The 23,253-nt window shown below is 32.8% G+C and overlaps 1 protein-coding gene across 6 annotated transcripts in view; it reads right to left on the reverse strand.

Annotated features, from left to right (window-relative positions):
- Positions 1 to 2,559: 2,559 nt before the first annotated feature.
- The window catches only part of USP25 (ubiquitin specific peptidase 25), a 203,654-nt gene continuing 182,960 nt past the window's right edge, over positions 2,560 to 23,253 (reverse strand). For all 6 annotated transcript variants that reach the window (XM_037833390.1, XM_037833370.1, XM_037833407.1 and 3 more), the window contains 5 exons: positions 22,873 to 22,951; positions 18,038 to 18,117; positions 15,200 to 15,323; positions 11,081 to 11,276; positions 2,560 to 10,751 (listed from right to left, as the gene is read on the reverse strand). In XM_037833390.1, coding sequence (XP_037689318.1) covers positions 10,579 to 10,751; positions 11,081 to 11,276; positions 15,200 to 15,323; positions 18,038 to 18,117; positions 22,873 to 22,951 — 652 coding nt within the window. In that variant the 3' untranslated portion in view covers positions 2,560 to 10,578. The remainder of the gene's footprint in view (positions 10,752 to 11,080; positions 11,277 to 15,199; positions 15,324 to 18,037; positions 18,118 to 22,872; positions 22,952 to 23,253) is intronic.

The raw sequence follows: 23,253 nt of genomic DNA on the forward strand, positions 1-23,253 counted from the left end.
AGTCAAGTGGTCACTCTGGAGAGCATTCTTATGCATGTAGATATTCCTATAAGTTACTAGTGTATTAGAACAGCTAGAAGGAAATACCTGAAATTGTTGAAATTGCAGTAGCCTTGATTCTTATATACCAGATAATCATCCAAAGTGTACAATCAATGAGTCATGGTATTATCATATAGTTGTGCATTCATTGCCACAATCAAATTTTGACATTTTCATTACTGCAAAAAAATAAATAAATAAAAATAAAAATAAAAACACGCAAAATGTTGCATATCTCTTATCTCCCCTTTTATTTATTTATTTACTGTCAGTCGCAATGTTGTCACAATCACATGGTCACATCGTAAAAGCTACATAAACAATCATCTTGAAGATTATACTCCCCTGGATCCAACATATGGGCAGATGAGTAAGAAAATAAAGACAAAAAATAAATAATGGGGGGTGGGGGTGGATAAGGAATATGGATGTTTTGGGTGGTTTTTCTGAATAATGAAAATGTTATAAAATTGATTGTGGCGATGAATGCACAACTATATGATGACACCATGAGCCACTGATTGTATACTTTGGATGATTATCCTGCATGTTAATATAGCTCAATAAAATTACATTAAAAATAATTTGTAATATTTTACAGTAATATTTTAAATAAATATTTAAAATTTTCTCAGTTTTAATATCTAATGTGGTAACAAATATCAGTAGATATAACCTATGAAAGCAAAAGCTCTTTTTTTAAAATTCAGTTTTATTGCAATATATACACATACTACACAATCATCCATGGTGCACAATCAACTGTTTACAGCACCATTATATAGTTGTGCATTCATCACCTCAATTTTTGAACATTTTCCTTACTCCAAAAAGAATGAAAATAAAATTCAAAATAAAAATAAAAGAAACCCAAAGCATTCCATCCCCCCATCCCAGTCCATTTTTCATTTAGTTTTCATCCCCATTTTTCTACTCATCTGTCTATACACTGGAAAAAGGGAGTGTGAGCCACAAGGTTTTCACAATTACACAGTCACACCATGTAAACTACAGAGTTATGCAATGTCTTCGAGAATCAAGGGTTGCAGCTAGATAGCTTCAGGCACTTCTTCTAGCTATTCCAATATGCCAAAAACTAAAAAAGGATATCTATGTAGCACATAAGAGTGCCCTCCAGGGAGACCTCTTGACATCCATCCGAAATCTCTCAGCCACTGAAACTTGATTTTGTTTCACTTCTCTTTCCCCTACTGGTCAAGGATTTCTCAATCCTATGATGCTGGGACCAGGCTCATCCCCGGGACTCATATCCCACATATGGGGGAGGGCACTGAGTTCACCTGCCGAGTGGGCTTAGAGAGAGAGAAAGAGAACACATCTGAGCAACAAAGAAGTTCTCTGGTGGAGATGCTTAGGCAAAAATAAAAGTAGGCTTAGCCTCTTCTTTGCAGTAACAAGCTTCATAAGGGAAAGACTCAAGATTGAGGGCTTGGCCTACTAAATGGTTAGTACTCAATGTCTGTGAGAATATCAGTAAAAACCCAGGTGAAGAAGTATAAGATTTCCACATTTTCCCCCCAGTTCCTCAGGGGAGCCCTGCAAATATATTTTTATTCTCTACGCAAATTACTTTGGGAAGTATTGAGATTTCACACTAATCTGCACAAACCTACTAGATCTCATTTCCTATTCAAAGTTCCATGTAATTACATTATCATGTTTGAATAAACTGACCATAAAAGTTAAATTATTTAGCGTGCTGCAGAAAGTATAGATCCTGCACCATATAAACATCTCTTCCCCTGGTGTCACACACAGGTTAAAGTTTAAAAACACAGTTAGTATTGTCCTTTACTCTTTGGACTGATTTGCCTTAGTCCTATCGAGATCCGTTTCATTCACATCACTAATTGAAGTTTGAACTCTTTTTCAGCTTTTTGAACATTTGCCGTATGAGGTAATACTGACATTAACAGCTGTTGAGCTCTAGCTATGAGTTACAGGTGTCACACAGATACCCCAAAGTTCCAGAGACAGACCAGGTTATACACAAAGAGCTCAGCATCTTGAAATTTGGAGATAATCATTACAACTTAGGAATAGGTGTGCAAAAGCTCTTTTTAATAGATAAAAAAGGAGCTCCTTCACAAACACCATAAAAAACATTAAAAACTAATTAAAATACCTAGAATTAAGAAAAAAATGAAAAAAACTTTACTGAGAGTCATATGGATCTAATAAAAGGATAAGCAGTATTCTTTTTAGATAGTCAACATTGTAGAGCCACAATTTCTCTATATGTCAATCTTTGTAGCCAATGTAATTATAATCAAAACACCAGTAGAATTTTTATTTAAAGGAAGATTAAATAACAATAAAGTTTACCTGTAAGAATAGTACAGAAAATTCTGGGGAAAAAAAAAAAATCAACGTGAAAACATAAACTGAAGCAACTAACTAAATCAGTAATGATAGTGGAATAGACAGAAATATAAATGGAACTAAACTGTGTTTATCAATATCAAATGTAAACATTTATTATTTAACAGAGGTTACATTTTAGATCAGGGATTATTTTATAAATGGATTAAGACAACTGAATTTATCTTGATGAATAATGTTGAATCTTTACCTCACCCCTTAATATAATTTCCAACTTATTAAAGAATTACATAAAAAACAAAATCATAAAAATATCAGAAGACATGGGTAATTTTATAATTTTGGAGAGGGGAAATTCTTTCTAAACATGACACCAAAGGCAGAAATGATATAGTAGGGTCAACAGATTTGATTACACAAAAATAAAAAGTCATAAAGCAATAATATTATAAGCAAGTTTAAAATAAATGACAGAAGGAAAAATATTTGCAATGTGTGTAATAAAGGATAAATGATTCCCAATATGAACTACCACAAATTTATAGAGGTAAACACCAAAAAGACAAAGTGCTACAGGCGTAAGGAGAGAGCTAATTATGCAAGAAATACAAGCAACCAATTAATACATTGAAATACATTTGCTCTCACTAAAAATCAATAAAATGTAAAGAAAATAAATTTTTGCTCTCACTGAAAATTATTAAAGACTGAAAATATTCTATGAAGAAACACACTCATACACTATTTATCGAAGCGTAAATTGGAACAGCTTTGGTGGAGGGCAGTTTCACAAAACTCAAAATTTCAAATCTGCATTCCTAGTGATCCAGACAGAAATTATACTTCTAAAAATTAGTCTGAAAGACAAAATGCACAAAAATAATATATACAGACATAACATAGCTGCCTATATTGAATGTCCAAAATAAAATATAGTACGCTCTCATTATCGTATACTGCAAAGCCCCAGGCAAGGTAGATCTTCACACACTTTCTTGGAAATATCTCTAACACTTATATTTTTTAAGATTTTAAAATCATTTCTATATTTGTGGGTGTGGGTGTGTGTGTCTGTGTTTGTCTGTGTTCATGTATATACCAAGGTCTCTGGAGGCATCAACACAAATATATTAACAGTGCCTAACTCTGGATAGTTGGTTTTGGGTGGATTATTACTTTCACCTCATTAAAGTTTATTATGTTGTGTATGATGTATCACCTGACAGACTGTGTGGCACATGGTAGGCATGCAATAAATGCGTTAATGAATGGATACACATGGATTCATATAATACATACACCTCTTCCTTGCTGATCTTTTTAAAAAATTAAATAGCACCCTTAAAAAGATTCATTTGATAGAAAAGAACAAGATTGCAATTAAACTAGTACACGTACTCTTGAGTCCTCAGAAATAATCTCTACCTGAATATTTGGAGTTTTAGGGATTAACATCTTTGGACAAAAAGTAGTCTTTTTAGAAGAAACTAGTGTGTTGTTTCTTTACCTGTTGTCTCTCAGCTCTACCTCCACCACTATCCTCAAATCCTTATTCCACTCCACTATCTTCTGCTTTGTGACTGGGGCTGGGACACTGACTCCTTTACAGCTACCTTTCTATTAGTTCTGCCATTAAAATGTATTAGAAGGATACTGGAAGGCAGAAAGAGAAAAAATATTTAATTTTTTTGTCTTTGCTTGCTATTCCTATCAGTGTTACCCTAATAATAGTTGATTCCAGTCTTCAACTACTTACAGAACTTCCAGAATTATCTTCATTGCATCCCTCAGAAATAATAAGAGCAGTTAAGTGGTAAACTTCTTCAGAGGTCTGAGCACCAACCCCATGGGCATCACTCTTTGGAGCTCGAATTACCTATTCTAGTAATTGCAACCCTTTCCCTTTTGTTTCTTCAGCCCTAACAATAGTTGCTTCCTACAGTTGGGTCTCTGGGTTGCCCTCTAATGATTATCAAATTTCCTCTGTTGAAATACCTAGTGTGGGCTGTCCTAAGCATGAATCTGGGGCAGTTTTGTCCAATAGAACTTTCTGCAATAATAGAAAAATTCTAAAATGTGTTGTCCAATATGGCAGTCAATAGTCACACGAAGCCAATGAGCACTTGAAATGTAGTTAGTGTGACTAACAGAATTTTTTTTATTAAATTTAAATTTAAATAGCTACATGTAGCTGGTACCTACAGCAATGGACAATGCAGATCTGGGGTGACTGAAAGCCTAGAGAACTTCTAAGACCACACCATCTACTATGCTGTCAGACATGTTAACAGGTGCTGGGTTTACAAAAACGAGAGAAACAATCTCCTTCTAGAGGAGTTCAGTCCATCAGTGAAAGATGGACATGCACATCAAACCACTTTGAAAGATTCTTCTGCCAACAATGTGAAAGATGAATTGTAGGGAGAAAGGTCAAAGACAGAGAGAACAAATACATAGTTCAAATTAAAGAGTCCATGGCAGTAGCAGTGAGGGGATACATGAGAGAGGTATTAAGAAATTTGACTTGTCAATACTTGGTAATCAACGGGAAATTAAAGTAGAATTGAGAACAACTCTTTACTGGATTTTTATATCATTCACTAAGGGAATATAACAGAGTTAGATTTGGGAAGAAGTGATGGTTTCAGTTTCAGACATGCTAAGTGTAAGGTGCCTGTGAAACATCCAAGTATGTAAATTGCACAAGCAATTGGACATATATGGGTGTCTCATTGAGGAGTTTTAGTTAAAAACACTGATTTGTGAACCACAGGCATATAGGTGGTACAGGAAGCCAAACTAGTTGATAAAATAATCAATGGAAGGTAAAGAGAGTGAGAAGAGAGCCAAATACAATATCTTGAGCACCCCTGATGTTTAAGGAGTGGGCAGAAAAGGAAACAACAAGATGGCAGGTAAGAATGAGAGTAACCCAAAGAAGTCACAGGAAGTCACAGATCCTGAAAATCAGGAGAAATAATCAACTGTGACAAAGAGCTGATGATTACTGAACACTTAATATGCGGCAGACATTTTCTGTTTTATATCTAGAAACCTACTTAACCTTTAAAACAATACTATAAGGTGGTTTATATTGTTATCATTTTAGAGATAAGGAAATTGAGGCACAGAAAGATTAAACAGCTCACTCTGGGTCAACACAAAGATAGTAAATGGCAGAGCCAGGATCTGAAGCCAGGCAATCTGATTTAGAGTGTGCAACTTAACCACTCACCACTGAAGAGAGAGAGCAGTCCAATAAGGTCTGAAAAACATCTGAATGTAGTTTTGGCCAGAGCACATGCCAATGTGGGGAAACCCTACTGCTTACAGTACGTAAGTAAATTTAAGCCCTCTATCATTTCATGCAACATGACAGTGAAAACAGCAAACTCCTCTAGCCTACTTTAGCTATGCTCAATCTCAGTCTTTCAAGTTAAGGCCACAGATGATTCTCAGATAAATTAATGTTGGAGAAGCACCTATCTAGATCAAGTGTTCTCAAACCAGTTCTCACCTTAAAAGCCTTTTAAGAATACAGATGCTAGAGAAGCCCTAGCCACCTGTTTTTAAAAGCTCTGCATATGTTTTTGATGCACACAACCAGGGAGAGAACAACTGGTTTAGCTCTAAATTATTAAAATAGTGAGAGGATCAAGTGCTAAAGGACTCAGTGATACAGTACAGACTTTAGGCTAGTACAAGGGGGAAAAAGTTTTTCTGATAGCTTCTGTAGAAAAGCAATTATGCCCCCAAAATAATGGATGTCTTTTTAACTAAATTTATAATATATTTAATACTACATCTGACTTGATTTATCTTTTCTTCATAATGTTATCAGTGAGGTCTATCTCCTTGTTATAGCCTCACTAACTAATAATAAATTGTAAATTTATGGCTAGGGAAGTGCCAGGTTGTGAAGAGGATCATGCAAAATTGAAAGGGGGATCATACCCTTGTCCCATATTTTCTTGATAAAGTAAAGTTCATCTGTTGTAACTGGAGTTGGCATTAAATAGGAGGTTGAGGATAGAAGAGAAGGTTTGAAATAGCCGCTGAGGAGAACAGTGAATGGAATAATCAGGATATTTGAAATTTTAGTTCAAAGTATATATTCATTTTTTGTATATAGTTCCCTTAATCATGACTTACTTTTATTATTATTTTTGAGTGTTATTATTTATTTTATAATTATTATAAGTCACTTCTATTAAAGCTAATTAGAAAATAATTTTCTGGGAGCTAGAAATTACAGGTTTGTTTTTTTTTTTTTAAAGGAAAAGTGCATAAAATAGATGTTAACTTCATTTCTGTAAAACAGTGACTTTCCTCCCCACTAAAAATACCACTGTTTATGTGTATATGCTGCCTAACATTACTCAAACATTGAAAAAGGTGTGGCCATAATCACTAACAGTGGTACCACCAGGCTGAGGGTGAAGAGGGGTGGTGGAAGAAGGAAGTGGAAGAGGTAAGAATTAAAAACACTGTAGCAAATAGTAAATCCTATTGTAAACAATGTATTATAGTTAATAGTACAATTACAAAAACGTTCTTTCATGGATTGTAACAGATGTACCACACTAACACAAAGTGCTAATAATAGGGTGGTACAGGGGAACTCTGCATTTTATGCATGATTTTGCTGTAAAACTAAAACTTCTCTCTATATAAATTAGAGAATTGGTGCTTTGAGGGATCTTTAAAAACAAAAAATGTGGCAAAATAGAAACATGTTCCTGGTACAATGTTAAGTGAAAATGATAAAATAAACATAGTAGTAATAAGGACCAGAACTCAACACAGACTATTTCGTTCATTCAACAAAATTCTGTCTAATGAAAACTCTGAATTGATTTAGATGAATGCATTGAAGGCAATTTCTAACTTGGATTGTTATAATTTTAATAATGAAGTGAAAGTAAAAGAAAACAGCAGATGTAAGAGCAGAACTATGGATTTTTGCATTGCAACCTTGAGGCTACAGGGAGGTACTGGGGATTGAATCCTATCTCTACAAAAGGTCATGTTCAAGTTCTAGTCCCTGGTCCTGTTCATGTGTACCTATTTGTAAATAAGACCTTCTGATGAGGTTACTTCAGTTAAGGTGTGGCCCAAAAGAATCGGGATGGATCTTAATTTTATTACTGGAAGCTTTATAGAGAAGGCCAAAGAGAGAAACCCACAGGGAGCAGCCAGAAGCTGAAAGTATACTGACCCAAAAAGAGAAAGGAGGAGATGACACCATGTGCACTGCTATGTGATGAAAAAGCTAAAGAACCCCAACACTGTCAGCCAGCCAGAAGATACCCACCCTGGGAGGAAGCAAGTTTTCTAGCCTTTGAATCTGTGAGCCAATAAATTCCCATTGTTTATGCCAACCCCCTGTATGGTATTTGTTTTAGCAGCCGAGAAACTAAAACAGGAGGACAGCAACAATCATACTCCTGCTGGAAAAGAGGCATATAAACTGGGCTGATAACACATTTTTGCATGAAGTTATTATGGGCACAACAAATGATATATAATCTACTTAATAATGTGAAGTCAACTTACACAATAAAATTACAAAAGGATACTCCTATGCACCCTTCCATGCATCCAAGTTATTGAACTTTAAGGGCTTATAGTAGAAACCAGAAGTAGGAGTCAACAACTCTGATTCATAAAACAGAAAGATACTGCACTTCTGGAGAACCAGAAACAGATGGAGAAAATCCACCTTTTATTAATTAATATAAAACTAAGCAAAAGAATTTTCAACCATTTCTTTGAAACTGCCAGTGAGGGAAAGACAGAAAAGCTTCCAACAAAGAAGGGATTATGAGTGAATGGAAATTATATAGTGTCAATTTAAGATGCAAAAAATGCTAGATTGTTTTATTTAGTGTAGTGGTTCTCAGACCTTAGCAAATATCAGATCACCTGGACAACTTGTTAAAATACAGATTTTCTGAATCAATAGATCAGAGGTGGTGCTCAAGAATTTGAATTTCTAATATGTTCCAAGGTGAAGAAGAATCTACTGGTCTAAGGTCAACACTTTGAGAATCACTGATTTAGTGCATGGTCATTAATGTATTTTAGTGCAGTATTAGAAGGGTCTCATAGTTTGACTCATGGCTATAGTCTCCTTAAACCCTGTATTTATAAGAAGTTCCTATAAGTCTTAAATTCTTCCACTTTAAATTCTACCTTGAATTATTTCAAAATACTTTTTGGGAAGCGACTACTAGAGAAATCAAAATGAGAATCATTTAAATCAAAGTGCAACCTGCAGTGAACAACGGTTTATTAGCTACAATTTATATTTAATCCAGGGAATAATATAAGGAAATTTCACTGACCTAAATCTTAATTGATATATAAACAGTTGTATCCCCAGGTCTTGAAAAAGGTTCCTTCTTTGAATAAGTATTCAGAATCATTACTACTTGTTTCAAAGTACAAAGAGTAAATATAATAATATTTCTTACCTTTAGCATAAGATTCCCTGGATGTGCCTTTCAACACGATTTTGAAAGTAATTTCCATATTTTTTAAGCACTTCATGTTTCAGAGGTCAATCATGCACCTAAACACAACTTTAACATTATGGTAGAATATCATAAAATACCAAAAATATTTTCAAAAGCTTTGATAAAACATATGAAGTATCTGAACTTCTGACAGGATTTGAAACCAATGAAGAATACTCATTCTGCTCAGCAGAGAACTGAAAATCTAAACCAAAACACATTTTGATAGCTATAATCTGAAAAGTCTAACTCTTCCAACAGACATAGTACCAGTTCCTTGCTATTAAAATCATATCAGTATGCTGATACCTTTACAAAGACCATCACATAATAGCTTAACATTTTCTTCTTCCTACTCCTTGCAGGATCTTTTATGAGGAACTTATAAAGAGCACTAGTTTTGACGTCGCTATAATAAACATACACATAGTATCATGATATATTTTACTATGCTAACAAAGTATCATTTATAAAGAAATTTTTATAAATTCAAAAATATGTTGTTGATAACATGATTACCTTCAAAAGCACTGAGTTCATTCACAATATTTCATTAAATTTAAACAGCAGTTCCATCTACAAAATATATTCTACAGATTTTCCTTTTAAAAAAAGTAGGTAAATAAAAGCAGGTAAGATTTTCACAACTTCTTGTTTAACAATATCAATGTAATTTCACAGCATTGATTAGTAGAGAACATTCTCAATTAAAGTGGTATACAATTTACAAAAATAGAATGACTATATAATGTAAAACATTGTCCTCCATTATGAAGAATATATGTGTGTGTGTGTTTATGTATAAATACATATACATATTTCTTACAAGTTTCACAATTAAATAGCCCTTATTCAAGTACTTTATTCAGGTTTCTCTTGAAATAATCACCTTGGTATATTATTGCAAATATATAAAAAAATATGTTAATCTATGAAAAAGTTAAAAGTTTCAGTGTGGTTTGACTTAAAAATCAGTCACTCATTCAGTGGAAACCTGATTTGAATTCAAAACATGCTTGAGTGCCATTCTAAGTTCAACAACTTAGTCAAAAATATTAAAATACCTTTAAATGTCAAATCCTTAGTAAAATTCTAATGTGCTAATATTAGAGTAAAATTAATACTTGTGTTAATCTATTCATCACTCAATCTTAATAAATCCCCAGACAAAATCCATTTATATATTATAATTAAAATAATACACTAACATACAATATACCTGCTTACAAACACATAGGTAGCCATAAATAAAACTTTATTCTTCAATTTCATTTACAAGCTACCAAATATTGTGTCATACACAGTGCTGAACACTTAAATGGCTACAGTCATGGAAGGATCCAGACTGAATGAAAAGCTGTAGATAAAGAAAAGGTAAAAGCAAAATAATACTGTAACAGAGAGGTGGCAAAAGCATGATTTTGCCATGGTAAAATCAATCAGATTTGTAATTATACATTAGTTCTGGTTAAAACAAAGTCTGAGTGCCATGCGATTCTCAGCTTTATTGTTGCAGTCTGGCTAAAGTTTATATAGTCATTTTGTATTTTGCAGTTATTAAAATAAAAAAAAAGTTAAAAACTATAGCAGCAACAAGCAAACCCTGTGACAGGAAGGCAAGGGTTAAGAACTAAAAAAAAGTTTATACAGTGTGTTTAGCGAAAGTGTGTGCAGTTTATCTTCCATCAGCAGGAGTTCGACTGAGGGACAACATGATTCGGGCAAATCGCTCACAGAGTTCATGAGTGGAATATGATGGTAACTTTGGTGGCTCATGGAAACCTTTAATCTCCGTAGAACAATCAAGCAGTTTTGGCAGAAAATCTGTCAGCTTTTCTTGGAGATTTGCTGCAAATACAAACAATTAGATGCAACTAGGGATAGAGAGAGACAGGAGAGAAATTATCAGATGATCATTCTCAATATGGCTTATTAATTTGGAGATTTCAGTTGATGTTCCATTTCAAAATATGTAAAATAATTTCCATTTGGGGGAAGAGGTAAAATGTAAATGTCAAGAGCTGTGTTCCCAGTTAGATTGTAAATAAGAAAAAAAAGTAATGATATAAATATAAAAATATTACAGAATATAAAAAACAGCAAGAATAAGTAATATCTAGTACTAACTACTTTAAATCCCAACAATTCAGGGGCCCAACAACATTGTATTAACTTACCTTCCATTTCCTGCCCAAGATAGGAACACCATCGATTTCTCATATCTTCCACAGCAAGTATATCCTTCTCTTCCATCTCATCCACCAGCAACAAGGGCAAAAATGGGACAATGAACTCATTCATGATAATCAGACCATTGTTTACTTCTCGATCCTCTCCAGATTCAAAGAGTTCTGCAGCTTGCTCATTTAATTTCTTAATGTAACGAGAAAAAGAACAACAGGTTTTGTTTCTTTTCTAATGAAATAAAAATACCTTTAAATGTTAATATTGAAAACAACATAGTAAGTATGCTAACAGAATGAGAACAAATGGCAATGAAAAATAACAATCTCAACTTACCCTGGCACTAAAACCTGCTAGGAAAAGCTACGTGTGTAACAGCCACAGCAACAAAAGTCAAAAGCAGTAGAAAGAATACTGTTGCCGTCTTTTTAAAGTTCATGTTTAGATTATATTACTTTGATCATCAACATAGGTGCTATTTTAAATTTATTCACCAGAGAAAATTATTTACCTGGAAATCCCAACTATTAGGAATTTTAGGTGAAATTCTCTTCAATATAAAATTTAACAAGACCTCAAAAATAACTTAAAAATAAAGAAATTCAGACTCCACGCTAATTTTGAAAAACTCTTCCACCATTTTCTCCAAAACTGAATAGGCACTCTTTGTTTTATTCCTTGATACAAAAATCTAAAGGTAATCATATCCCTTCAATAAATTCTTACTGTGTGCATGCCACGTGCTAGGAACTATTCTAGATAAAGGGCTAGCCAAATTAATAATAGAGGAGATGTCTCATGGAGCTTACAATCTAGTACAGGGGTGGCAAAACTTTTCATAAAGGGCTAAGTAGGAAATATTTTAGGCTTCGAGGGCCATGTAGTCTTTGTTGCAACTACTCAACTCTGCCATTCTAGAGCAAAGGCAGTCATGCAAAAATAATTGGGTATGACTGTGTTCCAGTAAAACTCTGTTTATAAAAACAAGAGCAGGCTGGAACATGGGCCATTAAAATCATTCCAGTGATTATCACAGCCATGAGATAAGAAATACAGATATTAGGAACAGATAAGAAATTACAGACATAATAATAGCTATAATATTTAAGAGTTCATGTATGAAATCTTAGGTGATTACAGCATGACAAATAGGATTTTAAAATAATCAGGATGATTTTAAATTGAACTTTAGATTAAAAAATTGTATTATTTCTTATGTTTATAATATTTCATTCCCGTGCAATTTATCTTGACTGTGGAGAGAGGCTTGTGCTAAAAATTCAATTCAGCCACTAATCAATTTTCTAATATTGAGAAATTACTTAATCTTTTAGCTTTAGTTTCTATATATGAAAACTGGGATACTATTACTTCCTTACGTAGTGGTTAAGAGGATTAATGCCTATAAAGTTTCTACCAGAATTTTTGGCAATATGTGTGCAAAGAGATATTAGTTATAATTCTGAAAGTCAATGTTAAGTTTTATTCTACTTTAATTTCACTGAATCAAAGAATGCTCTGGAAATATCTTACATGTAACATGTTCAACATTAACCTTGTTCATCCTCTTAAGACTCCCTGATACTCAAGGCAAAGCTAGAAAGTAAGAGCTCTGATTACTCTATTTCCCTTTTATTCATCCAGTAGTTACCAAGTCCCTTGATTTCTTTGCCTTTACCATTTCTATATTCTTTTTGATATCCCTGCACTTCCACCTTGGTTCAGGCCTTCACCCTCTGTGGTGGTTTGAAGCTGTATGTAAAAACATGTTCTTAAATTAATCCATTCCTGTGGATGTTACTTCAGTTAAGGTATGAGGTTATTTCAGTTAAGGTGTGGTCCACCTCAATCAAGATGCATCTTAATCCTATTACCAGACACCTTTATAAGCAGAATGACATTCAGACAGAAAGAAAGCTACAAAGGGAGCAGCCCAGAAGCAGAACATAATGGAACCCAGAAAAGAAGGGAGAGACCAGGAGATGCCGCCAGGTGCCCTGCCATGTAAGCTAAGGATTGTTGGCAACCAAGCCCCTGAATGTCAGTCTTTGGGAAGAAAACATTGCCTTGATGACACGTTGATTTGGACTTTCTTTTAGCCTCAAAACCATAAGGAAATAAATTCCCATTGTCTATGCTGACCCAGTACAGAGTATTTGCTTGAGCAGCCCAGGAAACTAAGATACCCGCCTGCCACTGTCTATCTACTCTAGGCTTCTTGACTTCAATTGCTACTCCTTTCCAGTCTGGCAAATAACTACTGACAGTTTTCTGAAAAATCAAACCTGATCATGCCAAACAGAATCAAACTTACAATGGCTCTTGACTACTTATAGAATAAGGTGAAAACCACTGGAATTGCACAAGGCTCTTCATAGTCTTATCTCAGTAAGTACTGTCAGCGTCACCACTTCATCTAACCACACTCCTCATAACCTAGCCACAATGAATCTATCTTCTTTACCTGTCATATATTTTCCATGCTTTTTCATTTGATGCTCCTTTATCTAAAATGTGCTCCTCTTTCTTTGTAAGGAATAACACTCTTAGTTAATCTATCAAGATCCAGATCAGTGATCATCTTATTTCTCAAAGTTCCTTCCAACAATTCCAAGCATTTTTTTGACATTTATTATAATGACACAACCCAGAATATGAAAATATTTTGTGTACATCTCTCACCAGACTGAGATAAGACTAGATTGTCATATCTGTGTAAGACACAGAGAATGTGTCTTCCTCATGTTTTTATCCATCAGAACCTGATATTCAGTAAACACTCAATATGAAAATACTCGAAAGGAGCACCAAAACAATACTCATAAGGATCCATTTAATTTTCTATGTAAAACAACAAACTAGGTGTGGCTAGCGTACAATCATGAAATACTCTTTATGTTTAAAATTGGCTTTACCAAAATAGTCCCATAACCCAAGGCTCTGATATTTTTAAGTTAATAAAAATTGCTCTAATCCATTAAATACACATTTCATATATTTATATCAATCTTTGCTTTTATGTTTTAAAACTGAAATAATTATAATTAAGCCCTTATTCTCAGGGGTAGATCCAAAAACTTTTTAAACTGGCCAAATTAAAAGCACCCCTCTCAATGAATACAAAACATCACTCAACTCAAATTTAAAAATATAGCCAAATGCACCAAAATAAGCTAAGAGAAAAAAATAAGATTACCTTCTAATATTCCCATTCAAAAAATTTAAAGACTTATTGCAGAATAAAATTAGTACATAACGTGCAGATCTACTGAGAGAAAGTATCTCACCAGCACAGCTACATTAAGTTTTTAAAAGTACACTGAAACCAAGTAACAGAATTACAAAGGCTCAAAACATATATACCCTCGAATATCTTTTTCGATATATTTTTTAGAGAAAAAAATCATAATTTAGGATCACAATATAGAATGAAGTAATAGTTAACTAAGACTGAAATCTAATCACAAAAAAGTATAAAGATGGAATTTGTGATTTTATCAGGATAACTGATTCAGGAAACATTAACAAAGTGCTCTAGACATCTAGAGAGAGTAAACTCATCCAAAAAGATTGCTAAAACAATAAAAAAGAGTTTATAATAGCACTAATATTTCAGTAAATATAGTGAAAATATTTGCAGAAAGATACTACTGATTACTAGGTACAAAAAATGACTTTTAATAAAGGATATTAAAATGAATCTTTGACATTTATGCCAAGTATACCACCATTTATAAAACATTAGAAAAATCCATTATTCATTTTCTGGATCAATAAAGATGATATTTCCTCACACTCTATGTAGCAGTCCCCCCTCCCCCCCACAAAAGGAATGGTAGCAGTGATGAAGAGATGGAGAAACTTAATCATTCTGAACCCATTTCTGGTTCATCACACGCAATACTTAAGATCCATAAAGAGGCAGGGATAAAGAATTCAGTCTATTCCTCCGTCTTAAGAATATATGGTGGAGAAGACTGAGGTTATAGACATCACCATGAGTCTTACCCCATCAGAGTTTACAGAATCAATCATTGATATTGAGAATGGAAAATTTGCCAAATGTAAGATAAAATGATAAAGTAAACACATACTGTATGCCTTTAACTTACCAGTAAACATTCTCTTCTATAATGTGATATCAATTCTTCATCATGTCCTCTATATGGGCCTTTGGACAAGAGTTCTTTATTATTCTGATAAGCACAGATAAGGAACAGCAAGGAATCTATATAACTTAAAAATAAGAAATACATTGCATTAATATTTCATCTTTGTAAAAAAAGAGCCAGTTATAATTACAAAACACTTTAGTATACATTTAGATTTTGCCTGTCCCAGAACAGCAGAAAATATCTGATGCATTGTATGCTTAAGGGCATCTTCTTAGCAATAGCAACATCTGAAACCAGAAGACAGTTAAGTCTAGTTAAAAGTAAAAAAAAATAAGGATCTCGTAATTCAGAAAAAAAAGGAGAAAAGTTTATAAGATTGATAATTCAGATAGTTCCTTCCATTTTCTTTGGTATTTATTTTCCCAATGTTTTCAATTTGGACTCATAATTAATCTGATACGAATGCCAACAATCCAATTGTTTAACAATATAAAGTCATGTTTGTGTGAAAGGAGGATCAGGTTACTTTGGTTTTTGCTCACAAACACCATTTGTTCATTCAGTATCAGCTTTTTCTATGTACAGGCACTGTTCTAGGTGCTGAAAAAAAGAGATGGGGGAAGATGGAAAAGGGAGTGGTTTTAAAATTTGGGTTTTCTGGTGGGATTAAAATTAAAAATAATAATATAAAAGATAACAGGGTTAGACCTACATGTTGTATTTAAATAATATTAATCTTATATTAATATAAGTATAGATGTTATGAAGTTCAAACTAAGTTTATAAAGAGGAGGACAAAAAGTTTGTTTTTTTCTCTAAAGTAATAATCATTCTTCCTAGCATTTTATAGGAAAAAACATATACATCCATGTATGTGTAACTGAAATATGAAAGATATTTTAAGATATCTGCTTTGTTTCAGTTTTTCCAATCTAAAATATCTTCTCATAGATTAATACAAAAAAATGTAACATCTTAAAAAGTGAAAATATTTTTCTTTTTTGGTTCCACTGATTTTTTTAATTTTTATTTTAGTAACATATATACAACTTGAAATTCTCGCCTTTAACTCATTCAGATATATAATTCAGAGATGATAACTGCATTCACAATGTTATACAACTATCACCATCATCCATTTCCACTTTTCTATCACCCCCAACAGAAACTCTGTACCAATTAAGCTTTAACACCCCCTACCATAATCCTCCCCAGCACCTGGTATCCAAAAGTGAAATATTTTAAAGAAACAATCTAAAAACTTGAACAATTACTGTTAGTTTAATTTAATGTGCTCAGATATAAAATAAATCAATTCTCTACCCCAAATTTAAATACAAAATTTAGAAATTAATGCACATGTGACAAAGCAATCAAATTATACACTGTTTGAAACTAAGTCACGAAAAATAAGTTTTTTAAACAAACACTTTTTTTTTTTGAAAATGACTTCTTTCCAGGAATTTGTTTTTGAGAAAATGAGTATGAATTTTATGTTGAAATAATACAGACATAACCTCAGCTAAAGATTATTTAATTATAAAAACATTTTAAAGGGAGTCATAATAATATTAAATACTGTTTTATGACACTAAGTTTGAGCTAGTTTATTATTTAATAGACAACAGGTATTTCCAGTTTTCTTTTCTAGCTATTGGGTATCCTTTTAAAAAAGGTCTCCCCAAAGGACATTATTCTATAGCCTTTTAGACCTAAGTTACCGCTCCAAGAATAACTCTGAAATCACGATTTCTTCTAATTTTCTACTGAGGTGGACAAAATGTTCCGCTACCAAACTTTAAAGTGCTTTAAATTATTTTTTAAAATAATAATTTTAATTAATTTAAATTTAAATTGCCACACGTGGCTGGAATGCAGCACATCTAGATCCAGAAGTAACAGTCCATGTTGGCATTAAAAAAACAGCATTGTTAGCACAGTGGAGGCTTCTTAAACTTTATTTAAAAAAAATCAATACTCCTTTCATTTAGCTGCAATATAAACTTGTGTTTAAAATATAACATTAAAAAAATCATTAGTCAAGTATATTAATGTTAAAAAACATGAATTAAGAAATATGTGGAGAACGAAGTAAATATAAACAGAGAATAATCCGTAATGGTAAATGAATTAACATCTGTCTTTTCTACTTAATAATAATAATATATAAATAAATAAATTCTTATAGGTTACTAAGTAGAAATTCCTTTAAAACCACCTGTAATTTTAATGAAAAAATAATCTAAAATGTGTTTGTAATACATCATTTAGAAGGCAAGAGAAGAAGGCAAGTGATCAGTTTTCCACAGCTACACTTTTTATATAATACCCGAGAAAGTTCAAACAAAGAGAAATATTGGAAACACTATCTTTGATCTGAAATTCAGATCAGACTAAGAAAGAATATTAAAAAGGATAGTGATTCAAGGTAAATGTTAGGAGAGCTCCTCCTATGTACTGGGCTACATTTTAGGTCATAAGGGATTTTTGCCTCTTATTGCTGGAATCAGTTTTTTGGTCTCACCAAACTCTCTGGGTTTCAATCCAATCCTATTCTGTTCTAAGCCTCAGATAATAGTATTCGGGGGTTGATAAAAACAGAGACACTAATGCCAAACTTACAAACTTAATTTAAAATGTAAAGATTTTGTGTGTGGGTTTATGGGTACTCTGAAATACCTCAGCAATTTTTCTGTAAATCTAAAACTGTTCCAAAATGAAAAGTTTATTAAAATGTGTTGTGAATAAAATCTCCTCCATAAATGAATCATATCTGATAAAATTGAGTACAAAAATTAAGCTCTTCATATCATAGCTTTTTCTACTTTGCCTTACCTTTCTCTTTGAAAATTTTCTAGCCCAGTTATGAGATACATGGTTGTTTCCCTGAATTTCATATAATCCTGGTGCCACTCCTGTAGGTAATAGAAAATATTTAAAGTATAGATTTCAAAACTAAGGTAAAAATGAAGACTGTTCATAAATTAACACATTTTTCTGATAACTATTTGAATAAAAGAAGAGTTCAAAATTAAGATAAACTAGACCTAAATCAACTTTAATTTCTGACAAGACCATTTATTAATAATGAATGTAAAAATTATTAGGAATTAGTGAAGATTTCACTAGAATATAGCAGTAATACAAACGAGCGATATCAACCAAGTTATCATGCTTACTCTTATAAATTTTTCATTATAAAAGCATAGATTATTATAGCATCTACATCACACAGAATGTAGGCTACATTTTTTTTGGAAGTCAACAAAGCTATTATTTTTAAATAGATCAATGTTTGTACACTGTTACTTACAAAATTTTAAAAAACAGAAAATATTAAAATACCATAGTAAATTTAATATATTTATTTATTTTAATTTTGCCAAATTTGTGATTAATTTCATTTTAAATGTGGTAGCTGCATAGTCTATTGATCTGAGGTAAGGTGAAAAGGATAGCTGTAAAGAGGTCACCCACATTTCACGTACCCTCTCCCCCGCCAAAAAAATAATTACAGGGCATGTAATACTCAGAAGTGAATGATAGAGTTAATATTCTGTAAGTCTAGAAGACAACAAAATCAGACTTGTCTTAACTTATTAACAGAGAATAGATTCAAGAAAAACAAAACTAAAATTCATTATAGGATTAATCTGAAAAAGATACTGAAAAAAAAACTGTTAAATGTTTTTGTAATGAGAAGTTAGGATTTAACAAATGGTTATGATTACTGAATCATTATATAAATATTCCTTTTTTTTCTTTCTGGTATATTAAAGTAGACAGAGGGATATACCTGAAATCTCTGAACTCTAATCTAGCTGCCCTGATTTCTGAGAGTGATCCCAAAAGCCTTTATCTTGTGCCTTTTTGATTGTAAACGCTGGCATACCTTTTATCCATTTTATTTTTGTTGTTGCTTGATTTTTTCTTTCTTTTTTTTTTTTTTTTTTAACTTTAGAAACTTGTAAGGACAAACCCTCTAATGCTTATGGAGGAACTTGAATCAGCTCAGAACCAACCATTATCTGGTTCCAGCACAGTTTCACTCCTTTACATCTGTAAATTGTTTTTGCCTATACCTGCTATGGAAATAAAACTCCTCTCTTCCCTTCTGCTTATAGTTGATAGTGAGATAATAACCCTGTCTCTCTACCTTTCTGCTTACACTTGCTATTGAAATTGTAATTGTAATGACTTCAACTCCCTTTGTTAGAATCCACAAAAACCTTCAGTGCCCTAGACTTGGAGAGCGAGATTTTTGGGCTGATAGGCCCTCTGATCTCCTGATTCTCACCTAGCAATAAACTTTCTTTGAAACCTGGTCTCTCAGGAAATGGTCATTTGAACACTTCAGGCAGAGAATCCACTGCCTTTGTCCTGTAACATGGCAACATTTTTATACGCATATTATTATAAGCAAATGAAAATAAACATATGGACAATTATTGGCCAACTATATTCTCCTTGACTATAAACAATTTTAATTTTTAAACGAAATCAATTTTAATTTTCATACTATTAGACCTTAAAAAATAAAGATAAAATTTGTTCTGCAAATATAAAGTTAGCTTTTCTAGGGAAGGCATTCAAACTGCCATTCCATGTTGTCATTATAATTGCCATAGCTGTAATTTAAATCAAGAGTAGGCAAACCTTTTGTGTAAAAGACCAGATAGTAAAGTTCTTAGGCTTTATAGGCCAGGCAATCTCTGTTGCAACTACTCAACTCTGCCATTGTAGCGCAAAAGCAGCAACAGATAATACATAAATAATTGAATACAACTTTACAAAAACAGATGGTACACTGGATTTGATATTTGGGCCCAGGTTTGCTGACCCCTAATTTAAAGCAAGACAAAGATGGATATGCAGAGTTAAAAAAAAATTGTTATTTAAATACCTTTTAGAGTTAATAGCTCTGCAGTTAGAAAGAACTTGAGAAGGTTTAATCTGATGAAGCTACCTTGGTGAGGGATTGCAGTCTCAAATCTTAATTAAAAATTAAGTACCAAGTAACCTGAATCTTAGTGACAAGGATAGAGAGATCAGCCCATTTGAAGGGCACAGCTGTAGAGCCACTGTTACCTAAAGGATGACTCCACTCATTCCTCATGGTCATCAGGAAACATATTCTGGGTAGTTATGGCTCTAGAGCTATCATATATCTGGTCAGAAACTCCTGGTCAATGTATTTCCTTTTTAGATAAATGTCTTTGAGCTTCTACTTATGTTGTCTTCTAAACAGATTTAGATAGTAGGCTTTCATAATTGAAATGCATTTTTATATATAAGGAGTGAAGAATGGATACAATTTAATTTATTCCACAGTGCCATTTACTGGAAAGATCTTCCAGTTTCACTGATTTGCTTGCCATCTCTGTCACATATCATGTGTTGAAATGTATATCTGTTCCTGGATTTTCAACTGTTTTGTTGTTTTAATTACCTATTCTTATGCTAATAATATCTTCACAGAGCTATAATGGTTAAGATAGCATGTCTTGATTTCTAGGAGAATAAGCCCTTCCACCCTGTTCTTCCAGAATATCTGGGTTACATGGGGATCTTTGTATTTCCATATAAATTTTAGAATCAGCTTATCAAGTTCCATAAAACAACTTGCTAGAATTTTGATAGGGACTACACCTAATCTATAAACCACTTTTAGGAAAACTGACATTTTCACAATATTAAGTTTTCCAAATATGGTATGTATCTTCATTTATTTAAGTCTTCTTTAGTATCTTCCAATAATGTTTTATATACTTTTTCTACAGAAGTCATGCACAACTTGTGTTAAGTTTATTCCTAGGTACCTCATAGTTTTGGATGCCATTATTGACATCTTTTTTGAAAATTTCATTTTCTAATTTTTGTTATTTAACATGTATTTGTATGTTGAAAAGCTCTCTCATTACTTCTGAAAAATTTATCTGTCATTCCTTTGCATTTTGTAGGTGCAAAATCTTCCAAACCCAATAGTTTTGGAATTATATCTTTTATGTTTTGTGTCTTTTTGTTGCCTTACTGTTCTGCTTGAATTTCCAGCACATTTCTGAACAGAAGCGGTAATAGCAGATAGCATTGTTTTTTTTCCTGATCATGAAGGGAAATCTTTCAATATTTAAAATTTAGTATGCTATTTGCTACAGTTTTGTTGTTTCCTGCTTTTGGTTTTTATTTTCTTTTCACAGACACTCTTTGGCAGATTAAGTTAGCTACTCTGAATTCCATATTAGCTAAGAGTTTTCTCAAAAATAAGTGTTTTTCTGCATCTCTCCTTTTATTGCTTAAAATAGTGAATTCCTCAAATTGTTTAAGGGAATTTAAGTAACTACGTTTGTAAACAGGACCAAACATTAATCAAAGGCTTCCTTGAAAGCAACTTAAAATATACTAGATTTATAAATAAAAAAAGAATATGTATAAGGCTAAATTTAAAAGCTTGAAGAAAAAACTATGTGTTTTACATACATACACACACACACACACATACATACATACATACATACATACATACATACATATGTTATATACAGAGATGCTGTCCCTGGGAGGGTGGGGCAGGGGCAGCCACTGGCCCAAGAAACCAGTGGCAACCCTGCAGCCTGCCCACCTGGCTCTGCCCCTCCTCCATCTGCTGGGCTGAAGGAGGTGAAGGGTGTGGGCTGGGACACTGAGACAGCTCTTTCAGGGGGTGGGGAGCACATCAGAGGGCAGGAAAAGGAGATTAAGAAATACTGATCAATGCCAGGGTCTATGTACAGGTGTTGGGGAAAAGCCAAGCAGATGGATGGGGTTTGTTTTTTAAAAAATTAACAAGACCCAGGCTCAGGGAAAGGGCATGAGGAAGAGGCAAAATGAGATGGATTCTGAAAATGGAGGGGACCTACTATTAATTCTAAAGACAAACTTAAGGGAGAATTTTGTGCACATAAATGCCCTTAAGCATGCATATATGAGTGCTCATGTGCTTACTCTCCCTAGTGCAAACATGGTATCATGAAGACAAATACACATGGCATGCAATGATTAAAAACAATTTTTAACTCCCCCCACAAATATCTGATGAAGCAAACTGAAAAATACAGAGTAGTGGGTAGGAATGCAGGTTTTGTTAGCCACATTGTCAGTTTTTGTTAGCTGTGAAAACTTTGGGTAGGCTAGTTCACCTCTCTAGGCTTCATTTTCTCATGTGTAAAACAGGGATAATACCACCTACTTCATAGTGTTACTGTCTTTTAATTATTAATGATATCTTCAGTTAATTATTGATACCTTTTTTAAATGTCATTTTCTAATTGTAAAGGTTTAGAAGAATGCTAGGCATATAGTAGGCTCTTGATAAATATTAGTTAATAATAACTTAAAAAATAGTGTAATTTGTTACATTGTTCTTGAGCTGGAAAAATTCATTAAAAATATTTGAGAATTAGTCAAAATATAAAAAACTACTCAAAAAGAAAAACTTTTTGGTCTACATGCCATTATATCAAATTAATCCTAAAATCATTTATAAATTTATTAATAACTTGGGCACTGACTGAGAAATTTAATGTTTACTTATCATCCATAACAATTCACACTTCGTTGTGCTGATATGAAAGGAATGTGAGTAAACTACTGAGTTCCATAATCTACAGTTTATCCTCTAAAAGGCACATTACCTCATATTCTTCCAGGTTCACTTCTTCAGGTTTGATCATTTCAAGTTTAGCTTGAGCAACTTTCATTATACTGTGACACCTTCAAAATAAAAGTAAAATACATAAAAACAGAAAAATGTGTCTTACACAAAAACTAAATTACCAAACTCATACAAAAATGAAATACATCGTCACTGAACAACTCTCAATAACCTTAAGTGAAAACTGGTTTTTAGACTAATGTTAGATACCTACAAAGTATTTACAGAAGATAGCATCCCTAATTCTAATTCAAATTTACCACATTATATTTAGATAAGGCATTTAAGTTAGGTTTTATCAATAAACGTACAATTTTATAAGTCATCCAAATGGATTTAAATATCAAACATGTTAGCTGCT

Source organism: Choloepus didactylus, chromosome 1, assembly GCF_015220235.1.
Source record: "Choloepus didactylus isolate mChoDid1 chromosome 1, mChoDid1.pri, whole genome shotgun sequence".
Lineage (NCBI taxonomy): Eukaryota > Metazoa > Chordata > Mammalia > Pilosa > Megalonychidae > Choloepus > Choloepus didactylus.